The 12958-nt window shown below is 39.5% G+C and overlaps 1 protein-coding gene across 3 annotated transcripts in view; it reads left to right on the top strand.

The window, feature by feature from the left end:
* Positions 1–12958, top strand: part of LOC131427598 (potassium/sodium hyperpolarization-activated cyclic nucleotide-gated channel 2) — a 1904453-nt gene that overhangs the window by 1378904 nt on the left and 512591 nt on the right. For all 3 annotated transcript variants that reach the window (XM_058590944.1, XM_058590943.1, XM_058590945.1), the window contains 4 exons: positions 897–973; positions 1034–1175; positions 1238–1407; positions 1469–1563. In XM_058590944.1, the coding sequence (XP_058446927.1) occupies positions 897–973; positions 1034–1175; positions 1238–1407; positions 1469–1563 (484 nt within the window). The remainder of the gene's footprint in view (positions 1–896; positions 974–1033; positions 1176–1237; positions 1408–1468; positions 1564–12958) is intronic.

Here is a 12958-nt window from a genome sequence, read left to right as displayed (position 1 = left end):
TTGCTGCCGCTGTTGTAAGGTGCTATTTTCCATTTGGAGCGCACCGACTCCTTGCTCCAAGCTTTAAATTTGATCACAACACAAATCGGCCAACGTTGCGTGTTGAACACTAGTTTGTTAGTTTGAATTTAAAACAAAAGTTCCACGTGTTGGGTTTTTGTTATAATAGTAAACTTTCATTTCACTAGTTAGAGTTTCTTCACTAAATCGTAGAACGAGCCGTACGACTGCGCCACTTGTGTACTTTTTTTTCAAGTGTTTTTAAAAAACATTACAGTTCACGTTACATTTGTTTTCCACAACTGAACTCTCGAATCCAACTGACTCGCTTGTCTTGCCTGAATGTTCGTTAGAGCTGACTACCTAGCCCTAAACTATTGTATCAGCGGTTATCCTGTCCGAACATGTCGAAGACGTCGATGCGGCGTGGTGGTTTCGGCTGATGCAATTACTAATGGTTCTTTGCTGATGTAACCACAATGGCCGGATGTCTGCTGCAATGTCTGCGGTTCGGTAATTGGTAACAGGGTGGTTGACATCTCCACGCATTGGATACATTGGCGTCTTACTGCTGGCGCGTACTTTTGTGACGTCTATGCGTACGGGCTATATTTTATTCGGGCTCGTCCATAACTATATATATATATATATATATATATATATATATATATATATATATATATATATATATATATATATATATATATATATATATATATATATATATATATATATATATATATATATATATATATATACATATATATATATATATATATATATATATATATATATATATATATATATATATATATATATATATATATATATATATATATATATATATATATATATATATATATATATATTTGTTTATTTTTGTGTTAATTTTTCAGGAGGCCTACTGGTTGGAACAGTATTCCTGGGCTTTATTTAAAGCAATGTCTCACATGCTATGTATAGGATATGGAAGGTAATATCATATGCTTTATATTGTTTTACTATAATCGAATTGACTTGAAATTGTTTGTAGGTTTCCCCCACAATCACTAACGGATATGTGGTTAACAATGCTCTCTATGATATCTGGAGCAACATGTTACGCTTTGTTCCTTGGGCATGCAACCAACTTGATTCAAAGCTTGGATTCTAGTAGACGCCAGTATCGGGAAAAGGTATATCGCTATCTGTGGATTTAACTTCTAAATGTTGTGCATTTTCATTCATGCTTTTATAGGTAAAGCAAGTTGAAGAATATATGGCATACAGGAAATTACCCAGGGATATGAGACAAAGAATAACAGAATACTTTGAACACAGATATCAAGGAAAATTTTTTGATGAAGAATGTATTCTAGGCGAACTCAGCGAAAAACTTAGAGAAGATGTGATAAACTACAATTGTAGGTATGTGAACTAAAATATGTAATACAAAATCCTGTGCATAATTTCTAAAATTTATTCACAGATCTTTGGTTGCTTCAGTGCCTTTTTTTGCCAATGCAGATTCTAATTTTGTATCAGACGTTGTAACTAAATTAAGATACGAAGTATTTCAACCAGGTAAGAACAGATTTGTAAATACAGTAATATATCATTTAGTTTGCAGTTTTGATAAACCTTATCGTTGATTTATATTTATTTGGCATTTTTTCAATACAGTTCACACAAAAAACTGAAATTACTGGAAAACGAGATTTATTTTTTTTTTGGCGTGAATACGACTTTACTATGGGGCGCCTTTTCAAAATTTACCCTCTGGGAGAGTGATAAGTTTTTGATCGTGAATATCTCTTGTTATACCTAACACAACCACATATTTTTTTCTCCATGCTATCAGAAATATAATCAGGAATTTGTGATTAAATTTTCATCAGCGTAAAATAACCATTAACAACTCAAAAACTATGTTTTCTCAAACTTTTTAAAACAATGAGGAAAACTCGTCACTTTTGCTTGCCTTTTTCGCACCAGGACGGCGGTTTTGAGGTAGTCAGGCACATATCAGTTCCGTTGTTCCACTGGCCGAGTGTAATAGGGTAATAGAAAATTGTTCATTTTTTCTAGTGCGTTAGACGGAACTGAACATCGTGCCGAGGTTCTTCCTCGGGATGGAAAAAAACTCAAATGCTCAGGTGGTGCTCTCCTTCGCCTTGGGATGTCGTGGTTCAACCACCAGTAGCAGAGAACTGAATTTTAAGTTAATTTCAAGAACTAATCTCAGAACCTAAATTCTGGTCCACCTGAATTCTAAGCTTAGAACTGAATCCTAACTCTGGATTTTGAAACTGGTTTCTTTACTATATTTTGGAACTGAATTTACTGAAATTCCTAATTTAGGTATTCGAATTTAGGATTTTATCATCAGAATTCATGAACAAAATTCAGGATATGAATTTCAGATCTGGATTCTGAAACTAAATATTAGGTCTGAACTCCGAACCTTCATTTTAAAACTGAATTCAAAATCAGAGTTTAATTTCTGGATTGAGTTCCAGAGTTTAATTCATCAAATCAGTTTTAGCATTCATTACCAGAATTTAATGACTTCTGAGGCTAGATGCTAGAACTGAATTCAGTTCCTATATTAAGACTTGAAATTAAAGTTTAGGATTTAGTTGTACAACGCAATTCGGAAAATTCTAAGAATAACTTCAGTTCCTTACTTCTAGAACTAAATTTATGACCTGATTTTTTTTATCTAGATTCAGAAAATTTGAAGCTGAATTCGGAGCGTGCCCCAGATTTCTAGTTTAATTTTTGAGTTTTAACAGTTATAAACATTGAACAAACTATTTGTTCCGTGTTAAATAAAATTGTTTGGTAGAATATGTTTGCCGTCAATTAGTCGTACTGCAGTATTGATGCAACGGAAAATTTCTGGAAGCGAAGTAATGAAAGTTGCAAAATTCACACAATCTAATACGAATGATTATCTTTATTCGGAAATGAAAGAGAAACATGTCAGTTATGTATGTGACATTACCCACCCGCCTTTTATAAATACGTTTATTTCTTTAGGCAGTTTACATAAGTTTTTCTTTGCCATAGCATTACTTGTACATAAAATTCTTATCCTAATATAATTCTAAAATCGTCACAATTTTTTTTTAATTTATTAAAACATATTTCTCTCATTACCTAAATATTATATTAGGTAATTCGTCATTAATTATGAAATCTACATTATTATTTGAAACAAATGAATAACTTCTATAAATTATAAAATAAGCTGTTATTTTTAGACATTTTGTTGATAATTTCATAAACTATTTCGAGCTTGTTTGTATCATTACATAATTTCTATTCTAATTTAGCTATTGGTTGAACTTATGGACGCAGCTGGAATCAGAACTAAGTCTTGAAAGGGTCATTTATTAAATTAAAACTCCAATTGTCTTTATGAAATGATAAAGAAGTTTCATAAATGGAAGGTCACTACAAGCAAGAATGTCTCGAACTGGGACATTGGATAGTCTACCTTGGGTACGCAAAGAATTTATTAGTTGAGATCTGACATCACGATACTCCATGCATGTGGAAACGACATGATCAATATCCGGATAACCTTCACCACAAGCACAGCGATTAGTCTCGGAGAGCCCAATTCAAGGAGATGTGCGTCTAACGTGCAGTGATTGGACATGAGTCTGGACATCATACGAATGAAATCCCTACTCCAGTCCTTTGAACCATGCCGTTGTCGATATTTTCGGAATAATTGAGTGCATCCACCGACCCAGATCATCTCAATCCCAAGAAGCTTGCCAGCTGAAAAGTGTTCAGCGAGATGCGCTATAGAATTCGTTGAAAGCAAATAAATATCATCCTCAATAGCACCACACTTGGCTAAAATATCGGCTCTTTCATTGCCAGAAATGGAGAAAAGAGCCGGGAGCCAGACTATAGTGATTTGATAATTATGGTTCAATATGTAGTTCAGGCACTGTTTTATTTTGCCCAAGAAAAACAGTTTAATTTTGCCAGTCATGTTTGAGCGAATGGCTTCAATTGCACTAAGACAATCTGTGAAGAGGAAATAATGGTTTGGAGATAATTTGACGATTACATTCAAGCTATTATGAACTGCTGCTAACTTTGCTATATAAACAGATGCAGGTTCTGAAGCCTGAATGAGACCGAAACATTATTGTTGAACATACCAAACCATGTCGCCTCTTCAATTCATGATCCGTCCGTGTAAAACATTTTCTCAGAGCCAATATGCCTGAACTTACGTGAAAATATTTTTGGGATTTCCGTCGAGCGTAGGTGATCCGGTATTCCACGCACTTCGCGCTGCATGGATGTGTCGAAAAATAAAGTTGAGTCAGGGACATTTAAGGAGCTGACACGGATAGGGATATATCTTGAACGGTTGATTTCCTGTGACATATGGTTAAAATATACTATAATGAATTTTGTTTGAGATTAAAGATCGATATGCTTCTGCACCGATGTGCCTTTGCACTCTACTGCTTCTATGTGCCTTAGCACTCTCCTTTTTCGATGCGCCTTTGCACTCTCCTGCTCAGCTCTTGTGGTTGTATATTGTGGTCTGGGTAGAGCTTGGGAAACGCCCTTTGTTCACCATCTTGGCCCAGCACTAGGACTCTCCCATGCAGCACGACTATACGTTTTAACGGCTGCTGCCAACAAGACTCTACCTGTAGTTGAACCGTTGTCGTATTTAACGCGTGTAAACCAACCAGCGTTATTCAAAATTCGTCATCTAACACTCGATGTGGATAGACGAATAACATACTGCGACTAATTTCGATTTCGTTTTATCTTTTATTCGCAGCTGTCTACCTATCCTAGCTATGGGTAAAACGCGCCATAGATCCGAGAAGGATCCAAAAGATGCTAAGCGCCTGAAACCAAGTGATGTACAGGTAAACGACCGTTTGCTGAATAACAACCAATACGCTGATTTGCCAGTTGATGTCGAAAAGGAACTGCAGAAGAAGGAGAAAATGTCGCCTTTCTACCTGAAGCGCTTCCCACCAACTGTACGCTCGGATTTCAACACACTGATCAGCAAAGGACTACAGGCAACAATCCGTTTATGTACTGAAGGCTACAAAATAACTGTTCCGACTTTGAACCACTACAGAGCAGTGGAATTGTACCTGAAGCAAACAAAAGCGGAATACTTCACACACGATATTGCAGCCAACAAACCTATGAAGGTTGAGGACTACCCGACATGATGGAAGCCGAACTAAAGCAAGCACTGTCGGAGGCTGGACTAAAGCCTGTGATGGTGTTTAAAATGAAACGACATAATATGGACAAAAACTATCGAAATCAACTGTACCTGGTTCATCTGGAGAAGGGCTCCATCACCATGAGTCAACTAAAAAAGATAAAATCTTTATTCCATATAATCATCGAATGGCAAAAGTATAAACCGGTACATCGGGATGTCACTCAGTGCACGAACTGTTTGAACTACGGCCATGGAGCAAGGAAAAGTCGGTGCGGGAAATGTGTCGAATCACAGAATACCAACGATTGCCTACTAGATGACATCGTAGTAAAATGTGTGAACTGTGATGGCGCAAATCGTGTCCCAAACGTGCTGAGTTCACAAAAATTCGGCGTTCCGTAAACAATCAACGCACAATAATGTTCCACAGAGGGATGAAAATTATTTCCCACGGCTCCCACTGAAGAGGGATATTCCAAATTTGCACCACTTCCTCACAGAAATCCGAAAGATTCAGTTGCTGAATCACAAAAAGATTCTTCCTCCAAAATCCCTTCTGGGTGGGGCAATAATCAACCACAAGCAAAGGATGACTCTGGTGACTTATTCTCAACTGATCGTCGTTTTTGGAACAATGAAAAAAAAAACTACGAAAATGCAGATTGCGGTTAGATCAAATCAACGCCTTAGGCAAATTCATCATCGAATGTGCAATATAATGAGTTGGTAGTTGGTTGCTTGCTCACTCAGGAGCAAAACTGCTGAATTATCCGACTTTCTTCAAGAGAAGAATGCCGATATTGCTATTTTAACTGAAACTCATCTTAAACCTGAAATTTCTATTTTTATTTCCAATGACAGGATTCACAGGACCGACAGGATAACTACCAGAGGAGAGAAAATTGCCATTGCCATTAAACGATCCATTCAGCACAAGCTTCTGTCTGCCTTTAAATCAGAGGTGGAAATAAGTTCATTTTGCGCATGAAAATGTGAATCAAGATTTCCGATTGTGAATAAAAAAACCGAACACCGTGAATTAAAAAATTGGGTAACATAACTAGAATTGGTATTATGCTTTAAATTGTGCGAAATGAAATTGAAGACCTTTCTAAATTCTAAGTAAAGCCAAAATTTCTCTTATCAACAACCATTCATTAAAAATTTCATTATAATATCAACAATAAATATGCGATATGAAATGACAACATTAACTATTTTTATTTACTGTGAATCAAAAAATTTTCTTATCTCCACTCCTGCTTTAAATTGCAACTTATAGAAGCCATCGGAATTGAGATTGCAACGACGATGGGACCCATCATCATTATTGCAGCGTACTGCCCCAAACAAACCAATCTTCGAGGTGGTACGTGTGCCTTATTGAAGTGAGATCTGGTTATGCTCACTCGACGACAGAACAAATTCATCATTGCTGGGGACCTGGACGCACGACAAGAGCTGTGGAGAAACAAAAGACAGAATCGAAACGAATTCGTACTTGGCGAAGATTACGAAGCTGGACAACATCCTCGCTCCGGATCAACCATTGGATATATTCATCAGAAACATCGCCAAAGACAGCTCTCCGGTTGTCTTTAACGAGCTCTCTTCCGGCCACTTTTCAGTAATATTGATGTTTGGATCTTCACCAGAAACAGTGCCTATTCAAACTCGGAGGAACTATTATCGCACCGACTAAGTCCAATTTCAACAAATCGCCGAAAACCTTATTAATATCGATTTGCCACTAGATTCCCCGATGGAAATCGATGCGGCCCTATCTTCCTTCCAGCATTCAATCACAGTCGCTCGTGATAGGACGGTTCCAGTACAACATATGCCGAGTTCATCTCTTCAAATTGACAATATCACCAAAAAAGTCATCCGACTTTGAAATATCTACCGGAGGCAGTCTCAACGAACTGGCATCCTAGATAAGAAGACTTCTTATAACAACTATAATAATCCAGGAAGGGATATCTGAGCTTCGCAACAGGAAATTCCAGAAAAAGCTTCGAGAAATTCTACCACATTCAAAGCCCTTCTGGACCTTAACGATGGTGCTTAAGAAAACCTATTTTAATCCACATAGTGGTGTAACGATGCCTTTCTCATATTACTCATTACATCATAAATAAAACCGTGAAATTCGCAAAACCAACTGTTTATTGAATATAAATAGGAAAATTTGTTCGGACCTAATCTCACAAACTCTACAAATCCTGTTTTATTTCTTTCATTCTCATTTCAAGTGCGGGAGACTTCTTTATTCCCGCACTTTAAATATGAATATTGATGACAGTGGGGGTGTCTCGGAGGAGGGCGAAGCTTCTAAATGTTCTTCGTTTATTTACGAGGAACATTTAGAAGCTGAGTTTGCTTCCGAGATACCCGAGATACTCCTCCGAGACACCCCCACTGTCATCAATATTCATATTTAAAGTGCGGGAATAAAGAAGTCTCCCGCACTTGAAATGAGAATGAAAGAAATAAAGTGAAAAGAAAATATAGGAATAGTAAAAGTAGAAAGAAAAAGTTTGAGAAAATACCTTACAGTATGTCACGGTAAGCTGTTAGGTGAGTTGCTCCTTCACTCCTTCGTTGTGTCTCAGCGTGACCTTGACTCAAGATTTGGCAGCTGCGAATTAGATATCTCGGAAGCAAACTCAGCTTCTAAATGTTCCTTGTAAATGAACGAAGAACATTTAGAAGCTTCGCCCTCCTCCGAAACACCCCCACTGTCATCAATATTCATATTTAAAGTGCGGGAATAAAGAAGTCTCCCGCACTTGAAATGAGAATGAAAGAAATAAAATGAAAAGAAAATATATGAATAGTAAAAGTAGAAAGAAAAAGTTTGAGAAAATACCTTACAGTATGTCACGGTAAGCTGTTAAGTGAGTTGCTCCTTCACTCCTTCGTTGTGTCTCAGCGTGACCTTGACTCAAGATTTGGCAGCTGTGAATTAGATATCTCGGAAGCAAACTCAGCTTCTAAATGTTCCTTGTAAATGAACGAAGAACATTTAGAAGCTTCGCCCTCCTCCGAAACACCCCCACTGTCATCAATATTCATATTTAAAGTGCGGGAATAAAGAAGTCTCCCGCACTTGAAATGAGAATGAAAGAAATAAAATGAAAAGAAAATATATGAATAGTAAAAGTAGAAAGAAAAAGTTTGAGAAAATACCTTACAGTATGTCACGGTAAGCTGTTAAGTGAGTTGCTCCTTCACTCCTTCGTTGTGTCTCAGCGTGACCTTGACTCAAGATTTGGCTGCTGCGATACCATCTCCCCCTCCGATACCATTTCCCCCTCCGATGCCATCTCCCTCTCCGATGCCTCCATCTCCCTCTAAGATATTGCCTGCTCGCCAAAAAGTTTACCAAGACGATGGCTCGGGGGGTCCGTGGGTTGTATACTTCCGGCCCAAATTAAAGTCTCTCAGAGTTTTTAATATTGCTCGGGGCCTGACAAAACATTACTCGGCAATAAAAACAAATAGATAAGGTTTCGCCAAACAAGTTACGCGTTGTTGTGTCCGACCTGAAGCAAGCAAATGAGATTGCTACCAGCGAGTTGTTCACGAGGGAGTACCGCGTGTACGTCCCGTCTCATGTGGTGGAGATCGACGGTGTGGTCCGTGACGAAAGTCTGACAATCGAAGATCTGATGAAGGACGGGGTAGGCCGTTTCAAAAACCTCGACCTTCAACCAGTGAAAATTTTGGAGTGCAAGCAATTGCACTCCAAATCGATAGATGGTAAATTTTACCAATCGGACTCATTTCGCGTGACTTTTGCCGGATCTGCATTTCCAAATTATTTGGTAGTGAGTAGAGTTCGTCTACCTGTTCGGCTGTATGTAGCGCGGGTAATGCATTGTACAAGCTGCAAACAGCTAGGCCATACGGCAACCTATTGTTGCAACAAACTGCGATGCGGCAAATGCGGAGTGGCCCATGAGGACGATCCCCTCCTTGCAACGCCCCTCTTTGCAGCGATCGTATCTTTTGATAGATAATTTATCACTGAGAATCGAAGATATGATCATTGTGCTTCAGTGGAATTGCAGAAGTATCATCCCAAAACTTGATTATTTCAAATACTTAATATATACTGCGATGTATTCTCCTTGAGTGAAACTTGGCTTACTTCTAACATCAACCTCGACTTCCATAATTTTAACATAATCCGCCTGGACCGAGTAGACTCTTATGGAGGGGTACTTTTAGGGATTAAAAAGTGCTATTCATTTTATCGTATTAACCTCCCCTCGACACCGGGAATTGAAGTTGTTGCTTGCCAAATTAATATTAAAGGATCTATGTATAGCTTCTATCTACATTCCTCCCAGAGTCTCGACAGGGCATCGTCGGCTTGCAGACATCATAGAACTTCTTCCTTCACCGCTGCTGGTTTTAGGGGACTTTTACTCGCATGGAACAGGATAGGGCTGCTTATATGATGATAACCGTTCTCCGTTAATCCAAGATCTGTGTGACAACTTCAATTTGACAATTCTAAACTCGGAGGAAATGACACGGAACCCTAGACAGCCAGCACAACCAAGTGCGCTGGATTTATCCCTTTGCTGGACTTCGCTACAGTTAGATTGCAAGTGGTAGGTAATCTGTGATCCTCACGGTAGCGATCACTTGCCGATCATAGTTTCTATCACCAACCGTGTAAGACCATCGGAAACAATTATTATTTCGTACGATTTCACACGAAACATTGATTGGAAAAGTTACGCTAGCTCGATATCTAAGAAACTAGAAACATAACAGGAGCTTCCTCCGAAGGAAGAGTATACATTTTTGGCTAGCTTGATTCTTGACACCGCAATTCAAGCTCAAACGAAACGAGTACCCAGCGCGCAAACTAGTATGCGTTCTCCCAACCCATGGTGGGGCAAAGAGTGCTCAGAGCTGAAAACGAAAATAGCTTCAGCCTTCATCTCGTTTAGAAGGAACGGAACCTCAGATAATTATCGGAAATACGCGGCGTTAGACTTTCAAATGAAAAGTCTGATTAAAGCTAAGAAACGCGGTTACTGGCGAAGGTTTGTTGACGGATTAACGAGAGAAACAGTAATGAGCACTCTTTGGAATACGGCCCGTCGCATGCGCAATCGAAATCATGCGAACGAAAGCGAGGAATATTCTAACCGCTGGATATTTGATTTCGCTAAGAAAGTATGTCCTGATTCTGTTCCGGAAAAGAAGATATCCCGCGTCGCGACATTGAATACAAACGAAACACCGTTTTCGATGGTCGAGTTCTTACTTGCGCTCTTGTCGTGTAACAATAGAGCCCCGGGTTAGACAGAATTAAATTCAACTTGTTGAAAAATCTGCCCGACTCTGCCAAAAGGAGCTTGTTGAATTTATTCAACAAGTTCCTCGAGGGTAATATTGTCCCGCACGAATGGAGAGAAGTGAGAGTTATTACTATTCAAAAACCTGGGAAACCAGCCTCCGATCACAATTCCTATCGGCCGATTGCTATGCTTTCCTGTATTCGGAAATTGTTGGAGAAAATGATTCTCTTCCTTCTAGACAATTGGGTCGAAACAAATGGATTGCTTTCAGGTACATAATTTGGGTTCCGCAGGGGCAAAGGAACGAACGATTGTCTCCCAACCGAAATTCAAATAGCATTTGCTCGTAAAGAACAAATGGCATCAGTTTTCCTCGACATCAAGGGGGCATTCGATTCAGTTTCCATTAACGTTCTATCTGAGAAGTTGCATCAGCATGGTTCACCAGTTTTGAACAACTTTTTATATAATCTATTGTCCGAGAAAAACCTGCATTTTGAGCATGGTGATTTGACGACAAAGCGATTCAGTTACATGGGTCTTCCTCAGGGCTCATGCTTAAACCCCCTTTTATACAACTTTTACGTAAATAACATTGATGAATGCATCAACACATCTTGCACGCTAAGACAACAGTGTTGTGTCTATTATAGGACCCAAAGCTGCCGATCTCCAAGGACCATTGCAAGATCCCCTCGACAACTGGTCAACATGGGCTTTTCAAATGGGTATCGAGTTCTCTACGGAGCGAAAGAAGAAATTCGTGGAATCCCGGATCCTGTACGCCCTCAAGAGATCCCAAAAATTTTTAATAATAAATTTAAAGAAGTCGACTGTAATAAAATGTTTTACACTGACGGATCATATCTAGACGGGTCCACTGGCTTCGGTATATTCAATGTAAATTTTACCGCTTCCTATAAACTAAGTGATCCAGCTTCAATTTACGTCGCAGAACTAGCTGCAATTCAGTATACCCTTGAGATCATTGACACTCTGCCCACAGATCACTACTTCATTGTATCGGACAGTCTCAGTTCCATTGAGGCTCTCCGTTCAGTGAAGCCTGGAAAGCACTCGCCGTATTTCCTGGGGAAAATACGGGAATAGTTGAGTGCTTTATCTGCAAAATCATACCAGATTACCTTGGCTTGGGTCCCCTTACATTGTTCCATACGGGACAATGAAAGGGCGGACTCGTTAGCCAAGGTGGGCGCACCAGAAGGTGATATCTATGAGAGACTAATCTGCTTCAATGAATTTTTCAGTTGCTGTCGTCAGAAAACTCTAGCCAGCTGGCAAGATACATGGAATAGTGGAACACTGGGACGAAGGTTACACTCAATAATCCCACAGGTCGACGAAAGCTTGGTTCCGGGGGTTAGACGTGAGCCGAGACATTATTCGTGTGATGTCAAGGCTCATGTCTAATCATTATATGTTCAGCGCGAATCTCCGTCGTGTTCAGCTCGCTGAGAGTGGTGTCTGCGTTTGCGGTGAGGGTTATCACGACATCGAGCATGCTGTTTGGACATGTGTCGAGTATTGTGATGCCAGGTCCCAACTCATAGGTTCCCTTCGGGCCCGAAATATACCACCTTTCGTACCAGTCCGCGACGTCTTGGTATCTCGAAATCTTTCTTATATGACTTTCATCTACAATTTCTTAAAATCTATCAATACTCAAATTTAGTGCTCTCCCTATCTTTTTCTCATCGACAGCTCTACCGTACTCTTCTTTGCGTTGCTGGAAGTATGGCCTGTGTAAACGATGCTTCAGAGTATGCACCTGCCTTGAACTGACTGAGTTGCTGGAAGCTACTCAAAAACGTCACACCAACAAAGCATCCCAATCCAGAATAATCTCTTAATTGCTACAAGCTGAAAACATGAAGATTCATCGAACGCAAAATGTGTCTAAAAGATGTATGCCACAAACCAATAATGTATTCAAATTTCAATTCAATACTGTGTAGGTCCCACTCTCCCTATGTCCCCTTACTAACTCTAGGGGAGTATGCCGCCCCGTAATACGGCATCCCTTTCTCTCTCCCTAACAACAAGACAATCGGCCACGTTAAGCTAAAGCAAATGAGCCTAATAAAAATTTTATTGGAAAAAAAGCTACTTTCGAAGATGGCTGGAGAGACATCCGTTTTGCCATAGGTAGCACTGCATCAGCAACGCTAGGTACGGCGGCTCCGAACGTAAGGAACGACTGGTTCGACGACGAATGTGAACAGTTAGTGGCCGAGAATAATGGGCGAGTAAGCTGCAACACCGGACGAGAGCAAACGAGGAGCGATACAGACAGGCGCGGAACAGACTAAATTCGGTATCCCCGTAGCGCCAACAGGAAAACCGAGATCGCAAAGCGATGGAACAGCTCTTCCGTGCTAATGACACAAGGAAGTTCTACGAG

This window comes from Malaya genurostris, chromosome 2 (assembly GCF_030247185.1).
Source record: "Malaya genurostris strain Urasoe2022 chromosome 2, Malgen_1.1, whole genome shotgun sequence".
NCBI lineage: Eukaryota > Metazoa > Arthropoda > Insecta > Diptera > Culicidae > Malaya > Malaya genurostris.
Note: the sequence above shows the minus strand (reverse complement) of the source record. Positions and strands in the feature narration are given on the sequence as shown.